Below are 17,630 nucleotides of genomic sequence, written 5' to 3'. Positions count from 1 at the left end.
TTTGTTATTTTTGGGATGTGTGCACAATAATATAGGTCAAAGTTTAAAAAAAGAACCTTTATTAGTGCTTTTTAAAAGATGAATTTAATTAGTTTACTGGCATTTTTTTATATTCTGGAGAATCACTACACTGCCTGTGGTTTTGTTACCCTTAAGTGCATTAAAGTTATTTACATTAATCTGGATGTTTGTGTTGATTTTGATGACACAACCCGAAAAAATGCCATGTTCCACTCTTGCACTCTAAATGATATAGTATTTTCTGATGATGACCAGGCACTAAAATTCCTCAGAGAGAACCAGCAAGTCTGCCTCTGACTAGAAATATTATCTCTGTCTCTTTAAGATCCCAATGTAAATTCCCTCTTTGCATGTGGAATAAGTAACAGCATTCTGGTGGGCTGGTGAGATAATGGATGGTACATTCAAGCACAGCTGTTCAGTTCTAAAACCCAGAAGAGAAATTGCCTTAGGGGTTCATGTTTACATAATTTTTTTATTTTATTGTAAATTGAGTAAAATGAGGTCTGTGGGTAACATTCAACTCATTAAGAGACCCTGACTACTGTAAATTGCATGCACCAACTCCTCAAACAACATCTGAACCAGCTGTTTTTAAAAAGATGATTTGCTAAATAAAAATATTAGTTTTCTCCTCTAAATAAATAATTGAATATTCCTGTACTTAAACACTTCTTAAGCAATCGCTTTTGGGAAAATGGCTTATTTACTAGAGAGAAACTGAATGTAGACATTTGACAGCTCACAAAAAAATAAATAAAATAGAGGTGTGTCCCTTTAAATCAAACCCCGCCCCTGCTTGATAACCCCTCCCACTTTTATGTATCAAGTCCGCGCTGATCACGTGATCAGGGAAGGGGGAGTATGTGAACTGTATCCTGAGTTGCAGTCCTGTGCCTGCATTCCTCTCATCTAGGATTAGCTTGAAAGGTGGAAAAAATCATAAATAATAACAGACGCAGATTGGAATACGGCGCGGAAGCATCTGTTTTTAATCAGGACTAACGTTTTAAAGGACGTGATATCCCTGGATGATCGCAGAACTGGATCTATTTGCTTTACGAGAGCCGTCTATATAAAGGGCATACAAATGAGAGCAAAAGTAAATAGATACGTCGTTTTTAATTCGCGTTAAACAGGAAGGGCTGATGAGCGATAACAAAGGCCAAACGATATCGTCTCCTTTTAAGATCAACAAAGGTATCTGGCTTTAATACATTAATATTTTAGGCGACTTAGCTTCGTCAAAATAAAATACAAGACATAGGGCTCTAAAAATGAACGCAGTCCGTGTCTGGTAAGTCAACATCAGGCGAAACATGGACAGGGATCAGGTTGAGGATCATTCTGTAATGTTTAACCAGCACAGATAGCGAGAGAATAGCTCTGATCATGATAAAATCGCAGCTCTTTGTGGTTTAATGCTGCGAGCAGGCATGCGTGTATACGCGTCAACTGTACGTTCATTCAAAGTCGTGTCACTAGAATAGATAAAATAGTCTTTCTGCCTCTCTTATAGTTGTAGGGGACAGTGATCTTATCGATATAGTGTTAAACCGAGACTCAGGTCTAGTTTATGATAATTCCAGCAGTGCAGATGTCATGTGCCCCGGGCACAAATCAAATGCGTGATCGCCCGCTTCAGTAAAAGACTGTACAGCAGCTGCTTACGAAAGGACGCTTTCAGCGCAACTTGTGGCGTCACCCTTTTCCTGTTTTAAACTGTTTTAAACGACGATACGACATTTACATTTATATCTAACTGATCTTTTCTTCACTGACACTGGATGTTAGACGATGTCGTAGCCTTTAACTAGTAGTTTAGTTGTCTTTCAGCGGATAGTCGGGCATCTGTCACTGAGACATGTAGCGCGTGCTGCGTCTGGCTCCGGGGTTGATTTGGGTGCCGTAATTGGAAATAGACGCAAAGTTGGTTTGACCGATGCTTTTTAAACACATTCAAGCTTCTGCGCGTTTATCGATTCGTTTTGACCGATAAATGACATCATTCACGGGGTCTCTGAAGAATAGTGTACAGGTAAAGTAACAATTTTTAATATATATGATGTTTTTTTTAAATATGATGTTTAGCTTTACAATCAGACAAAGCCCAAAACAAAGAAAATAAACGTGCCACTATTTGAATCACAAACCACTTTGCATTAATTAATTATTATTACCTACTGTTGTAATAAACAATTAATTACTGCTTATTATGTTTTTATTTAGTTGTCAGACTATCAAAAGCTATTAAAAATCGTATGTAAAGTTCGTAAAACGAACACAGTGGTTAAAATGATTTTTCATAATAGCATTTTAAATTAGTTAAGTCAATTGCTGTCATGTTTCGCTCGCCCTATAAATATTACCATAATTAGTTAGTGTTCTTTATATGGTTATCATTTGTGGATAGATTGTGAGGTTTCTCCCTGGACGTCAGATTCTTCTTTCACGCCCGGCTGTGATTGCTGACTAACTTTGCCAGGAGCAGAGACGCTCCCTTGGCATGTTTGGGTCTGATCAGAAGCAGTTTCTCTGGGGCTTCTGTGCTCCTGTGATCTTCATCGACTGACCTAACACCTGGATCTAAATGAAAGAGTCGCGAGAATGAGCGAAATCTTGTTGAAACGGTGCTAGAACTTGAGGTTTGAGCGGATCAACTCAAAACTGGATGTCTGATCAACTGGTTGAGATGGCCGAGAGCTGGCGGAACTGCTTCGAGGAGGAGCTCATTTGTCCCATTTGCTTGCATGTGTTCGTGGAGCCCGTGCAGCTGCCGTGCAAACACAACTTCTGCCGGAGCTGCATCAGCGAGGCCTGGGCTAAAGACACGGCCAACGTGCGCTGCCCGGAGTGCAATCACGCGTACAATCAGAAACCCAACCTGGAGAAAAACATCAAACTGACTAACATCGTAGAGAAGTTCAACGCGCTGAACGTCGAGAAAGCTCCTGCCGTGTTGCACTGCATTCTGTGTAGGCGAGGGCCTCCTCTGCAAGCGCAGAAAGTGTGTCTTCGTTGTAATGCACCGTGTTGCCAGTCTCACATCCAGACGCATCTCCAGCAGCCCTGTCCCGCTCCTGGACACCTCCTGGTGGGGGTTGAGGAGGTGCGGGCCTGGAGCTGCCTGCACCACGATGAGTACAGACTCTATCACTGCGATGCGGAGCAGGTGGCGGTCTGCCAGTACTGCTGCTTCTCCAGATGTGCGCCCAACCACGGCCACGCGGTGTGCGACGTGGAAGTGCGACGCAATGACATCAGGGTGAGTGCTTGACCTTCTCTGTAGGGGTGTAACGAGACATCAGGCACTGAGCACACATACTGTGGATCAAGTTAAATGTACACTGCTGACAGATTTAGCTGTTGTAGATCATGCATGTTATGTGCATGAAATTGACACACTGTCATTGTCAAAACGCATAATCAGAGAAGTACTAAATAAATGTCACTGTTAGGGCCAGTGGTTTAAGCCCTCCAAAACTATTTTGGCCTAAACCATAAATTCATTTTTTTGTGTTTCAGCCAAATATTTTTTGTTAATGAAATTGCGTTACTTATTTAAACAAAATGTCAGAAAGGTTCTGAAAGCTTGTTTGAAGGACCTATCTTTTAATATAATTATACTGTAGGAAATTTGTATTTATTTAATAACGTTTCATTGTCCGTATTTATTATCCATTTATTCTGTAGCAATAAATAGTAGTGAGAGAAAGTACTTTTCGTCAAACTATATTTACACTGTAACACTGAATATTTTTGGCTTAATGAGGAGCAAAATTTAGCCTAATTATAGCAAAAACCTTAATTAGACAAAGTACTGAGGGCTTGAAAGGACTGAATTTTGTCTCCCTAATCAGTTTCATGATTTTTTCATCATGAGCGGACTTGGGGTGAGGAGTGAACTCCCTTTCAAATGCTGAAGCAATCACTTCCTCTTGAAACATGAGTTTTGTGCTACCATTCCTAAGTTACTTCTGTCATATCCTGAGTCTCTCAGCCCTGTCAGCCGAATGTTAACGCCGGTATAATAAGACTGTCATAATGAGACTTCTGCTTTATTAAGTTGACTAATAGCCTAAAAGTGAGTTAGAACAAGTGTAAAAATACTAGCTTTAGTGCCATTTGTAATGTTCAGTAGTCCTATTGTTCAGGACAAGTAAAATGATTATATCTGTTCCGTAAATTTATCAACTTCAAATGAAAACTTTATTATTCAAGTACTTTGTTGTCTAAAATCAAATTTTAAAGGTAAATTAAGAATAAAAAATACATTTATGCTAAGATTTCGTTTTTTTTGCCTCCAAAGAGGTTTATTCTCAGAGTGCTTGATTTGAAATGTTCACTGCAAATGCCACCTACACATCTTTTCTTCTTTTCTGTGAAACTGATTGCCAAATAGCAGAAAGAAATAATGAGCTTGTCCATAAAACAGGCTTTACAGAGTAGAACTTCACAGAGGAATACTTATCTTGTTTGCTTTATAGATGAGACTATTTACATAGACTTACCATGTTAAAAATGTTTTATATCTCAACATCAAGCTCTTCAATACTGAAAACTGAATGTTTGATAACCATATACTAGCAAATACATACAATGGGGTCCAAAAGTCCATTTAAATTGATGTAAATGGAGAAATGTTTCAGATTTCTAGGTAGGTAAATGTGTGACATTGATCATGTGACTCTTTGTCCAGATGGTCACATGTTCGTCTTTCACTGAAGCTCTTTGGATCATCTTAAATCATGCTGGACAACATGATCATCAGGTTTTATGAAAACTTAATGTAGCTCGAGTGTGGCTCACATTTAGGCAAAAAAGAGCTACAAAGATAATTAGAAATTCATGTTCACTTTTCAGTTAAATTTTCACTCAAATTGTCATTCTGATAACATCATTTCTAAAGGGAAAGAATTTAGTATTTTGTAAAGACATGTTTCTATTTGTATTTCCTGCATTTATTTGTCTTGATCCCCAAAGCTACTTATTAAAGCTCGTTTTACCTGTTAATTAAACTGTGATGGATATGCAAATGAGAAAATTAGCTGAGACATTCTGCAGTGTAGGAGTGAAAAAACACACTGTTCCTTCAGCTGCCTCCCAGAATAATGAACTGTTGTGAGGTGAGCTGCTGCTGGACTTGGCAGGGACGACTTCTGGATGCGTGGAGGAATGCTTTTTAGATGGCCAATGTGTCATGGCTCCTAAAGCAGCCAAGGGTCTGTAAAAGGAGGGGGAAAGAGAGCGAGGAAATGGACACAAGGCTTGCTCTCCCCACAGCTGCTGTTGAAAGACACACACATCCCTCTGTTCTTTCTTTCGCAAGTGCATAAATTTAGAGAGTGTGACTCAAGTGGTCCCACAGTAAAACTGCCCGGCCTTTTTTGCTCCCTCGGCTCTTGTTCAGGAATAGGACGTGGGTTCCAGGCAGACACAGGAAGGGAGTGACCTCAGTTCCCTCTCTGCTCCGTTCCTAATAATCCGCCTCCTGTTTGCAGGATGACATCATGGGAGATCCGATGGAGGATCACCCCGCTATCTCTTTTCCTCCTTTTTTCTTTCTTCCCTCCTTTTTTATGACAGGAGTCTGCTTGAAACCTGTTTACTCTTTCGGCCGGTCCAATAACATTCACGCTCCATAATATAACTCCTGTGTTTTAACTATAGGACACAAGCAGTGAGGAGTTATGCGTGGATGCCTGGCTCAGCCCACATTTGACCATTTTCTGCAAATTAGTCATGCTCTCAGTTGGATCATTCGGAATGTAATTGTCCTCCAGATTTTGCTCTAGAAAGACTTCGAAATTGATTGTGGTGTCGCTGAATAATTTGAGAGGCCATTCTTATCACACCGCTGCACGCAGGCAAGCCCAGACAGTGTTATACGACTCTCACAGTCGGCCTTGAGAAACATTCAGTACAGTCGGATGACTTCAGATGTTTGGAATCACACTCATATCAGTGTGAAAGTGGTGAATACCATTCACTCTTTGCACCTGTGACATGTAAGTTCTGCATAGGATCACATAAACACATAATCATTTGGAGAAAAGTGTTCTGGAATGAATTGCAAAAGCAAACCTTGAGTGAAACGAGTAGAAAGCAAGCTTGCCTTATCAGCTAGACATGTTGCTGGCATTGTCTTTTGTGATGGCAATTCATCTGGACAAAGCCGCTGCTGCTGCAGATGAATGTACGATGTGATTATGTGGAAGCAGTTTGTACTGTAATATGGTGCTTTGCTTCATCATGCTGGGTGCCATGCCATTTCCCATTGCCATCATGCCTCTGCCAAGATAAACAGACCTCTTTAGTGTTTTCCACGTTATTAGATAAACTGTTCAGATTTAACCAACAGGTTGAAACAGATGTCTGTTTTTGCAGCAAGGTAACTTCTATCCACCTTTCATGTTTTATTTCTTACTATTGGCAACACCAAAGCTCCAAAAGTATCAGAAAATGTATTATTAAAAAGCTATCGCATAGCGTATGTAGTGATGTTTCAAGCACGCAGGCTCTTCATCAGACAAATGAACAACACTGATGTACCAATCTTTATAGGCCTACCTCCAAGTGATCAAAGGTCACATGACCATACAATATTATCATGATAATAATATCACAACAATGACATATTAACCAAGGAGAAAAACAAAGAAAAAAAATAAATGAAACCAAACATATAAAACTATGCAAAATACAAGAATACAATTCTTAATGTATTAATCAATAACATCAGTTAATACCTGCCTACGTACATAAATACAACTAATAACCACAATGTTTTTCTCTGAATATATAGAGGTGTTTTATACATACAGTAATCGATTTCAGGATGAATGATCAGGTGGAAGATACAGTTCTGCCAGCAATTCCAAATAAGCTTTTACATAGATTCAGTTATATAAAGAATGAATCTGTCCTTAGTTAAAATAGCATCTCCACTGAAGTCATTTAGGCTTTACACATTAAAGCCCCATTGTTGAACATTACTGAACTACACAACAATAGTTATATTTCACTTTTTAGGAGATCAATCTAAATGTGATATCAGGCTTTATAGTTTCTATTTATTATTTCTATTATTAGCAACCTAGTTCTATTTTAGTTTTTGCAACTCTTTACTGGAACGTTTAAAAAGTGTCTAAATTTAAATACATTTATAAATAAATATTTTAACAAATAATTAATTGTTTTTCTACAGTTAGACTAATTGAATATCAGTTCACCAGAGTATGTTTTGAGTAAAATGTTGACGTTGTTGTACAATTTTGTGTTGGATACAGTCAATGAGATCAAGACCTTTGAAGTAGGACAGGCTATAATCACCGTTTAAGAGGGGATGTAAATATTAAATGTGCTCATTATATAGGTACTTTTCATGATAGGTTAGTTTTATGTAATCTAATAGCTCTTACTGCAGGTACTCTTTCTTATAGCACAGAAAGGTCATTGTATTCATGGAAAGTGTCAGTCTGTATGTAGAATGTGTCTATACTGACCTTTCTTTCAGTGGATCTGTAGTCTCATCTGTTTTATGAAATCATGCACCATTCATTTAAAATTTGTTATCTGTGATTATGAATGAATAATGCGAAGCACACATGAGGTTTTGTCCATTTATAAGTGAATTGTAAGTTATCACTATGCATTCAGAGCACTGTGCCGTTTGCACATTTCACATATAGCTGCCAGGATGCCTGACCTTTTGTCTTTGCCGTGAATGTACAGTACGTAGGTTGTTTTGAGTCATTTACAAACTGCAGAAATAAATCAACTCAATCCAGCATTTAGCTGTGAAATTCACACACGCCCCTCACACTACCCCACAAAACCAGATTATTCTGCTTTCAGACTGAGCTCCGATCTTCTTCACCTTTAAAGCTTAAAAGAGCCATCAACAAGCCTATCATCAGGCATCGCATTGCTGCAATTAAATGGCTTACATTTATCACAGAAACAGTTCATTGTCTGTAGATTCTTTCGATGCTACCTTCCGTGCTCCCAATCAAAAGAGATTGACAGATTGTATCTGCACATCTGCGTGTTTTGAAACGTTTGCACAGATGTATAGGACACGGATACATTCATCTGTACGCCAACAATTGTAACAAATTAAAAACCTTAAATAAAAGTTCCTCTTTTGGATTGCTGTTAAGCTAAATGGCACCAGGAGTGTAGTCATTTTCTGTAACTTCCTGCTGGTATGTTGCATGAAGCTTTGGCCATTGTTGAGCTGAAGATGTACAGTTTCCTGTACTCATAACTGTGTGTAATCAGTGACTCAGTCTGATACCACTGTTGACACAGTGCTCGAAATGCCAGTATGTAAGACCAAAGCAATGGTACACTCATCTGTTAAAAACTATTGATCTGTTCCACACCGCAGTGAGCTGTTCTGCTGTCTTCTGCCTTTAATGACAGCACGCTAACTCAAAAGGAATGCTCTACATGGACAGCAGCTTTGCTCAGCACACACAAAGCTCAGGAGAGGTCAAATTACAGTTGTCTTTGAATTTGGCATTTACATGCTGCTAAGTGAATGTACATAACATTTTTATCAATACTTTTTGGTAATTAATAAATTAAGTAGATTTTTATATTCAACATTTCATCTCGGATTTGTTCAGTGAGTGCAGTGCATTAAGGTTTTTGTCAGTAAAACTATTTTTATTTTTATTTATTTTTATTGGTATTTCACAAATAATAACAAATAATTAATTAATATAAATAGTTAACATAATTTAATTAAAAAAATTACATAGTTTTTAAATAAGCTTATTAACGAGCTCCCAGATTAGGCATTTTTTGTTAGCTGAAAATATTTTATATATTTTAATAAGTACCTATGGAGGTTTTAATTTAATATTTTTAATAATTCAACAACGCATTCACATGTTCTAAGTTCTCTGATGTTGACTAACAGTCATGACATGCATGTAAATAAAATATTTAATCTTGTTTAGTGTTTTGATTGTTATTTAAAATGATGTAGGCCTATTTACAGTATAGGGCTGCACAATTTGGACACAGAAATTACATTGTAATTATTTTGTATGATAATGCGATTTTAACTGCCATAGATAAACATTTAATCTTATAAGAAAGTATCTTGTTGCTGCTGCTGAAACGTTGTTTTTAAATTATTATTTTGAACTCTAATTATAAAACAATTAGCATAATAGAAATGTGCTGTAAATTGAAAATGAATACTTGATCATTTTAATATCACTTTTTTGTTATTGCTTTTATTAGTTTTTAGCTCTTCATTATAAAAAAATATTGTTAAAAATGAATAATGCTATTGATAATTATAACACTTTATTTTACTACAAGTTACAATACTACTATGTCTTAAACTTTTCAATTAATTATGCAAATGTAGAAATAAATTGATCCTGGCACACATTGCGTTACAAGCAGCATGCAGTTTGTGTAAAGCAGCATTTATTGTAGACCAAGTTGCTCTGAGACACTGAAAGCAGATCATCAGCTGTAAATTAATACAGCGCATCACTTTCGAACACACTAAATTGCAGCCTAACCTATATTGCAGTTTTTATTTGAATTAATAGCGCAGCCCTATTTATTTCTTTTTAATTTGACATTTTTTGCAATTTAGTTCATTATTAGCTTTTCATTAGCTGGGTTTCCATCCAAACACGAAGCAAATCTTTTTAAAATTTGCAAAAAAAATGCATCAAGTTGTTTGTGTGGATAACGGTGGTATTGGTAACCATCAGCGGAAACAGCCGATTTCTCATGTGGATCTAATGTTCAGAATTTATTCTCCAAATGCATTTCCATCTCCTATTATTCGCATTACATCTACTTGCCAAAACATCAAGTGATTTTTGTTTATTTTATTTTTTTAAATTTGGTGTTTTCATCATTAATTTCGGGTGCAATACTTCAAAATGGGCATAACAAATGGGGTGATGGAAACATAGCTAGTAACTCATAAACTCCTAATGGGAACGATATCTGGTATATCAGTATATAGCATTATATTTATATAGCAATATATAAATATATATATATATATATATATATATATATATATATATATTTATATAGATGTATTTGATGACTCCTGCTTCATAATGGTGGATAATGTAGTATTTCATTGTTAATTTGCCATTTTAACCGATTTAAAAAGTTAAAAAAAAAGTTGAAATGACACTGACTTGTGAGCTCGGAGCTCATGTCTGTTTCTCTGTCGAGAAAATGAATGTGATTTTTACTTCAATCAGTGTCCATGGTGACCAGTGACCGCTGTTAAGAGTTGACTGTAGAGATGCTGTTTGTTTGCCTGGCATCCATGCAGGGGTTTGCTGTAGGCCTCAAGAATGTGTCTCCTCTCATGTGACCTATAGATCCTGCAGCGGTCCCGTGCACATCTCTCTATGCTGGGATAACATGACAATCTGTCACTGACACTGAAAGAAGCCCATGCAAACAAAGGGAGAGATAGCGAGCAAAATGAGAGGGCGAGGCGGCCTTGCCCCCTCACGCTCTGCTTCAAATTTCCACACTTATTAATGCGCACACTCGTGCATGCACAATGTGCGTTATTGTTGTCATGACAGCTGCATTCTCCCTTTGCAGTCGGCCTATTGCATGTTGCATGGACGTTTATGTGATTAAACGACTAAATTGGCTTGTTATTCAGCATCCTGTGGACTTTGGTGTGGTGAGGTGCAGTGTTCTTCTTGTGGGCATGTGAGGCCGAGTATAAAGGGGATTATAAAAGCTTCAGCACACTGTCAGGCTTTGATTTGGCTGGGGGATGGGGGAGCTTTGGGGTTAGTGGCTTCCTCTGAATCCAATTTAAAACCTGTCCAGACACCTAATAGCAGGCAGAATCACAAAGCAAACGTGCGTGTGTGATTCTGATGAATTAGTCTCATTGCCGACATGTTTTGTTTTCCTCATTTGCGTTAATAAGATTTTTTTTGGATGTCATAGAGAGGGCCTGCGGGATGTTTGGGGTCCTATTTTAGAGTAGATGGTGAATGCATTGCTTTTGTTAGCTTGGGTTTGACTTTACAATGGAAAATATTTCTAAAAATAGTTCATAGTTCAGGTGATCCTTGATCCTGGAGTCGTTCTGTTTTGTTGAGCTTGACAGATCGTGAATCTGTGGAAAAAGGTTTGATTTGTGTTGTTCTTCTCTCCCTTCAGCATATGTTAATGAAGCAGCAGGATCGCATTGACGATCGAGTGAAAGACATCGAGGAGCAGCTGTATAAGTTGGAGTCTGACAAACTACTGGTGGAGGTAAGGAGATGTTGATGGGAGCATGCACACACACACGCTTCTGTCTTCCTCTGTCTATCTGTCTGCATGTCTCTCCCCTCACCCTCTACTGCAGCTAATGAATATGTAAGAGGCTGTTTTTGGTCTGACATTGGCAGCGTCTGTGCTTAAGCCTTGTGTAGACCTTTTCTCCCTGTCTGCAGTTTTATTTTTGTTGTTTAAGGAAAATGAATTAGATAAGTATTTTGCAGTACAAAACAATACTGTCGAGGAGAGGTCTGGTCTTATTCTCCATGTTTTGGATTTGAATCTCTATTAGCTTTAACAGCAGCTGCTGATTTTCTTGAGATCCACATTAAAAAATATGAAAATCTAGGTAGCAATCAAATCATAAAGACGTTTCATTCAACCTGCATAGATAAAAAGCAGAACAACAGAAGTGCAAGATCACATAACAGAGCTAGCTGTGCTGACACATGTGGAATCTTCTCATATTCAGCTACAAAAACAAAATTATCAGAAACAAAATCTGAACGTTTATGACTGACTCATCTGTTTTAACATAAATATGAAAGTGTTGTTAATATTAACTAAAATGAAAACGTTTTAAAATACAATATAAATACTACATGAGATACCTGAACTTAAAAACTCAAATTTCTTATTTCTAGACAAACATCTAAGTAAAATGCAGTTTAATGAGCAGTAATGTTAAAAGTTTACTTTTATACAAGCTTTTCTAAAATAAAAAGGTGGTGTGTGGTTCCAGATGATCTCGTGAAAGTATATTAAGATTCTAAAATATAATTTAGTCCAGATAGGGGAAGTCGTGGCCTAATGGTTAGAGAGTTTGACTCCTAACCCTAGGGTTGTGGGTTCGAGTCTCGGGCCGGCAATACCACGACTGAGGTGCCCTTGAGCAAGGCACCGAACCCCCAACTGCTCCCCGGGCGCTGCAGCATAAATGGCTGTCCACTGCTCCGGGTGTGTGTTCACGGTGTGTGTGTTAACTGCTGTGTGTGTGCACGTTGGATGGGTTAAATGCAGAGCATGAATTCTGATTATGGGTCACCAAACTTGGCTGTATGTCACGTCTTTTTCACTTTCATACCCACCTTCTGTGCATCTCACAGACTATTGAACCTTCAAAGCTGTCTTCAGTGAGCTGCACTACAAACACCATCAAATGTACATTGTTGTTTTCCACCTTTTTTATTTTTTCAGAGGATATAAGTAAGCTTTTGCTTATTTTTGCTCTGTGGTTGCTCTTTTAACGCTTTAGATACGTATTTAGGAAATCAGTTTGGATTTTTAATATCTTTATTAATCTTTGTCGCTGATGTGATCATTTTTTCAATACAGTAGGATTATAGATCAATTAAATAAATGTGGATAGCATAGCTCATTTTGGGAGATTTGCAATGGAAAGTCCTTTTTAAATCTCAAGTCTTTTGATTGCATACTTTGGTAAAGTCTGAGACATTGTTGTGATCTTTTCTGAAACTAGAAACCGAAACATAGAATACTGCTGGGGATTTTTCTCAGAGTAAACATCTGAGAAGCAGAAAAATTAAACAGATAGAACAAAATTAAACAAAGCTCTTCATTTACTTTCCATTTAAAATGTATCTTGTCTTGTATTCAGTTTCCTTTGCTACAGAGAGCTATTACTTTAAGTGTTCACAATGAGGAAGACTATAGAAATTCAGTATGCACCCTTGTGTGTGTGTGTGTGTGTTGTGCAGGATAAGGTACAGCAGCTGAAGGAGGAGGTGCGTGTCCAGTATCACAAAATGCACCAGCTCTTAGAAGATGACCTGGGGAGGACTCTAGAGGTGCTGGATAAAGCACACTCCAAATACTGCCAGGAGAACTCGACCCAAACCCTCCAGCTCAATGAACGCCGTCAGGAGGCCAAGAAACTGCTCAGCTCTGTCCAAGTTGTGTTTGACAAGGCAGAGGATATTAACTTTATGAAGGTGAGGTCAATTCACAGATGCCTTCATATGTTTGTCCTTCACTATCTGTGATATCCCACAATCCCGTGGTTTTGAAGGTTTGGAAGCTGCTGGGGAAAAATGCTGTCTGATGAAGTGTTTGAAAGAAGTAAATGAATTCATAAATGTTTGATTAATGTAAACAACGCTTAATTCATAATTATTTGTTTTCCACATACGATTCCATGTCTAGCAAGAAAAAAAGCCATGTAGTCATTAAATATTGCCTGTTGTCGATTATTAAACATGATGTCATGGTATCTTGGAAGTGTGTCTGAAACCAGTTTCTGTGTGCCTGGACTGCTCTGGGTTTCGGACGCAGTGAATATTTCCTTGAACGCACTCCCATCTGACTTATGCTATAAATCACCCACATACTCTCATAAACACACAGTGTGAATGTGCCCATACCTGTGAGAAATGTTTCCCTGTCTCTGTGTGGTTGTTATATCAGCAGATCTGCACTTCCAGATTTTTCCGTGTTTACAGACAAAGAGGCAGTCAAGCAGCAGCTTGTAGACTGCAGGGAGATTAATATTTTGTTCTGTTTTGTTTTGCTTTGTAGAACACAAAACCAGTAAAAATACTCATGGACAGGTATGTCATTTATGAGCTCAAGTGCAGAAATGTATATAAATTGAATACTAAATCACATTTTGAATATGTAGTAATCTGGTCATGTCTTTTCACAGATCACAGTCATGCACAGGCAGTGTTCTGCCACCTTACAAAGTGGGTCATCTTAATTCCAAAATATTCCTGTCTGAAGTCTCAAAAAAGGAGAAAAACTTAAAAAAAATACTGGAAGGTAAGTAAAAATTGAGTGGTTAAGTGACAGTTGGTGGGTCACACCTCTTTTCTAATTGGATCCTTGATTCTAGGATAAAACAATGAAAAATAAAATTCCACTAGTTATGTAATCATGAATAGTTATGATAGGTACGTTTTTTGGCACAAATGTATCAGTTGGTAGAAGCAAGTCAAATTAGACAGGTACCAATGTAGAATTTTTTGCACCTTTTACATTGAAAATGCAATTCATACATACACCTTCTTTATGATGAGCATGTTTTAAATTTCTCAATTAAAATTCATTTAGATATTTTGGGGGGCATAAAATACAACATGTTAGGATGATGCAGTACAACCAACACTGAGAAACATGCAAGAATAAAAACAGGTCAAAAGTCTTAAATATCAGATAAAACTAAAGCAAGGTTAGTTCAGGTTGTCATTCAAACTTACATATAGTTATAATAATGCATGATATGTGTAAAAATACTTTACAATAAGGTCCCATTAGTTAACATTAGTTAATGCATTACATTAACAATGAGTAATACATTTGTTACAGTGTGTATATTACTTGTTAACTTTAGTTAATAAAATACAGCAGTTCATTGTTCATGTTAGCTCAGATCCATTAAAGAATATTAAGAGAAACAATTTTTGTTTTTAATAATATATTAATAATTGTTGAAATTAACATTAACTAAGATTAGTAAATGCTTTTCATTGTTTTAGAAGGATTTTTTCACATGACATTGGAGTCGTATTGAAAGAAAAAGTTTGTAAACCCCATATGAAACCATCATGAAAACAAAAAGTACACTGACATGTGTTTTATCTAGATTTTAAATGATTTTTCAGTTTCATTATCTCTTATTTATCATTGGCCATGGAATGCCCTCATCCTCAAAAAACTCTAAACAATAAAAACTTGAAAGAAACAATAAATACTGCATTTTAAACTTTTGTATAATAAACAATTTTTTGTTGTTGGTTTGTTTGGTTGTACATTACTTGATGCCAAAATTATAATCTAGGTCCTTAAACACAACCATTTAAGAACCACTGACTTTGCTTGTAAAAATATTTCTGTTCAACATAGGTTTTTTCCACAAATCAAACTCTTTGTCCTCATCTCCTTGTTTCCAGCACCATTCAGTACTCCCGCGCACTTCCTCCAGAGCGTTTCTGTCCACCCCTCCAGTGTGAATACCTCCGGGGGTGAGAAACGCAAACACTCCACGGCCTTCCATGAAAGCAGCAGCAGCCTGCTGGAGTCCTCGTCAGGCCCCATGAGCAAACAGCAGTTCCTGGGTCAAGGTTCCAACTCCACAGACGGGCCGGCGTCACAGCCGCCCATGGCTCCCTGTAGCTCCACCCAGCACATTGTAGGCCTCAGCAGTAGCAGCAGTGCTCAGTCTGTCCATCATTCCAGCTCTGTTTTTACTCCTGCCGACTACCCCAACCCCAGCTCGTCCCAGCAGGCCATGCTGCCGCAGTACGGCGGCCGTAAGATTCTCATGTGCACGATGGACAACTGCTACTGCTCTAGTGTCCCCTCCATATCTAACCACCGCGGTCATCCTCCCTACCCACGCTCGGGATCTTTCCCTTGGACACAGGACTACACCCACCCCCTGCCCTCCACGCCCTCAATGTCCCAGCCTCTCCAGGGTCTCTCCATGCACGACTGGATCGACGCCTCACAGAGCCATAGACACCCTGATTTCTATGGACTCTACGGGCAATCTTCCACTAAACCATACGTCACCAGTTAACTTCCACTGCAACTCTGGTTTATCTCCAATAACTCACCAAATTTCTTAAGGTTCGGTCACATTTGCGAAATTTAAATGAAATTTTGCGTGCAAAAACAGGTCCATTGTCAATAGCATAGAGATGTATGAAGTCTGCATCAAACCAACATGAAAATGAGTGAAACCTGTGTGAGGATCCTAATTGCATGGATTCCTATTGGAATGACTGGACTGTGCTTGCAAATTTTTACCAAACAACGGCAAATGTGACCCCACCTTTAGACCTTTTTTGCCCGCCTGTCTTTCAAAACCAGGCTTGTTAACAAATCTAAACAACAGCACTTTTTAGCATGCAATGCAAGCCTCTTGGCTTCAAAACACAAGTCTCTTCCAACTTAAGCATTAAAACCTTTTCTGTCCCTGCGTAAAACATGATAAGGGAATGAGAAATGAGGAGGCGGGACCCAGTTGAGTTTTTAAAATTACAAACAGATTTTGGATAATTGCAGAGGGTTCTGACCCGGAGCAGATAATGATCGCTTGTAAATGGAGTTAGTTTTAACTCCTTTCACCTCCCCTCTTCCTGCCTTTAGGGCATCTGGAATCTGGTTGGTTTTTATGAGGTGGTAAAGATTTTCTTTTTAACATTGTTATTAAACTTCTACAGATTTATTAATAGAAGATGGGGAATAGTGCTATATAAAATAAAGAGGGATAGAGTGCGTTTATTATTTATCATATTTCACCTCTACCGAGCTTAAGTTTCTGCTGAACCGCTCCACAGATAACAATGTGACTGGGAACTCTGATTATGGTTTGACGTGTTACTTACATTCCTTAGAGGCAAGAGGATCTTATTTTTCTGTTATGTTTACAATTATGTATTAATATTTTTTTTTCATTAAGTTTCGCTAGGTTGGAAAAGATCAGTATAAAAACTCAATGCAGATTCATTGGAAGCTTCAAAGATTTTCCACCGAGCATGTCATGAGTTAGTACTTCTGGATTCTGCTTCCTGTCAGATAATGTTACTTCCTGCATTCAAGCACATGTGAAGCATGTTCAGGATGATTGGTGGCTACACACACCTCTCAGTCTTACAATGGTGTAGATATACTTCCTGTTTTATTCGGTGACGGTGAAGCCCAGTGGGGTCTGTGGTCACTGTGAAACACTGATTGTCTTGAACATGCTGAAAAACTTCCTGTTTGTGATTGTAGACATGCAGGAAAGCCTTTCTGTGCACTCAGAACTCCAAGAGACTCGACTGAGTGAGACTAGAGGACAGTTGGTGACATTTTTTCACATATTTTATACAAGAAAACTGAATGGACTGCATATATTTGGAGATCAAAATAAATGTGCTTCAAAAAAGTATTAAATGCTGGTTTAAACAAAAGTGTATGCAATCTCATTTGTAATTGTGTAATGTAGATTCTTTTTGCTTTTTGATTCTTCTTAACCAGGAGGCCTCAGCAAACTTCTAGTCATGACTAAAATCAATTAAAAAACACACAATAACCAAGGTAACCACCATCCAAAAAAACCTAAATATACAAATTATTTACATTTTTTTAAAACCTATAAATACACATTTTTCTAATAAAATGTTATAAGTACATTTTATAAATATACAGTTTTCTAGTTGTTCCAAACTCTGAAATCTGTTATCAAATAGAAATTGTGCGTAGAAAAATATATTTATTAAAACCTAATCCTTATCCAGGAAATCACAAACAACTGGAAAAGTCTTGGGGACTTGAATACTGTAATGGAGTCAAAAAAGATTTCTAAAGTGACATTT

General features: G+C 37.7%; 1 protein-coding gene across 1 annotated transcript; it reads left to right on the top strand.

The window, feature by feature from the left end:
• The first annotated feature begins 868 nt into the window (after window positions 1-868).
• trim8a (tripartite motif containing 8a) lies at window positions 869-17,225 on the top strand. The gene is made up of 7 exons (XM_019098039.2): window positions 869-2,059; window positions 2,435-3,286; window positions 11,209-11,304; window positions 13,029-13,262; window positions 13,846-13,877; window positions 13,973-14,088; window positions 15,219-17,225. Exons 2-7 carry the CDS (start codon window positions 2,693-2,695, stop codon window positions 15,845-15,847), a joined length of 1,701 nt encoding a protein of 566 aa, XP_018953584.1. The 5' UTR covers window positions 869-2,059; window positions 2,435-2,692; the 3' UTR covers window positions 15,848-17,225.
• The last annotated feature ends 405 nt before the right edge of the window (window positions 17,226-17,630 follow it).

This window comes from Cyprinus carpio, chromosome B13 (genome assembly GCF_018340385.1).
Source record: "Cyprinus carpio isolate SPL01 chromosome B13, ASM1834038v1, whole genome shotgun sequence".
Lineage (NCBI taxonomy): Eukaryota > Metazoa > Chordata > Actinopteri > Cypriniformes > Cyprinidae > Cyprinus > Cyprinus carpio.
The sequence above is the reverse complement of the archived record's forward strand: the minus strand, read 5'-3'. Positions and strand labels throughout refer to the sequence as shown.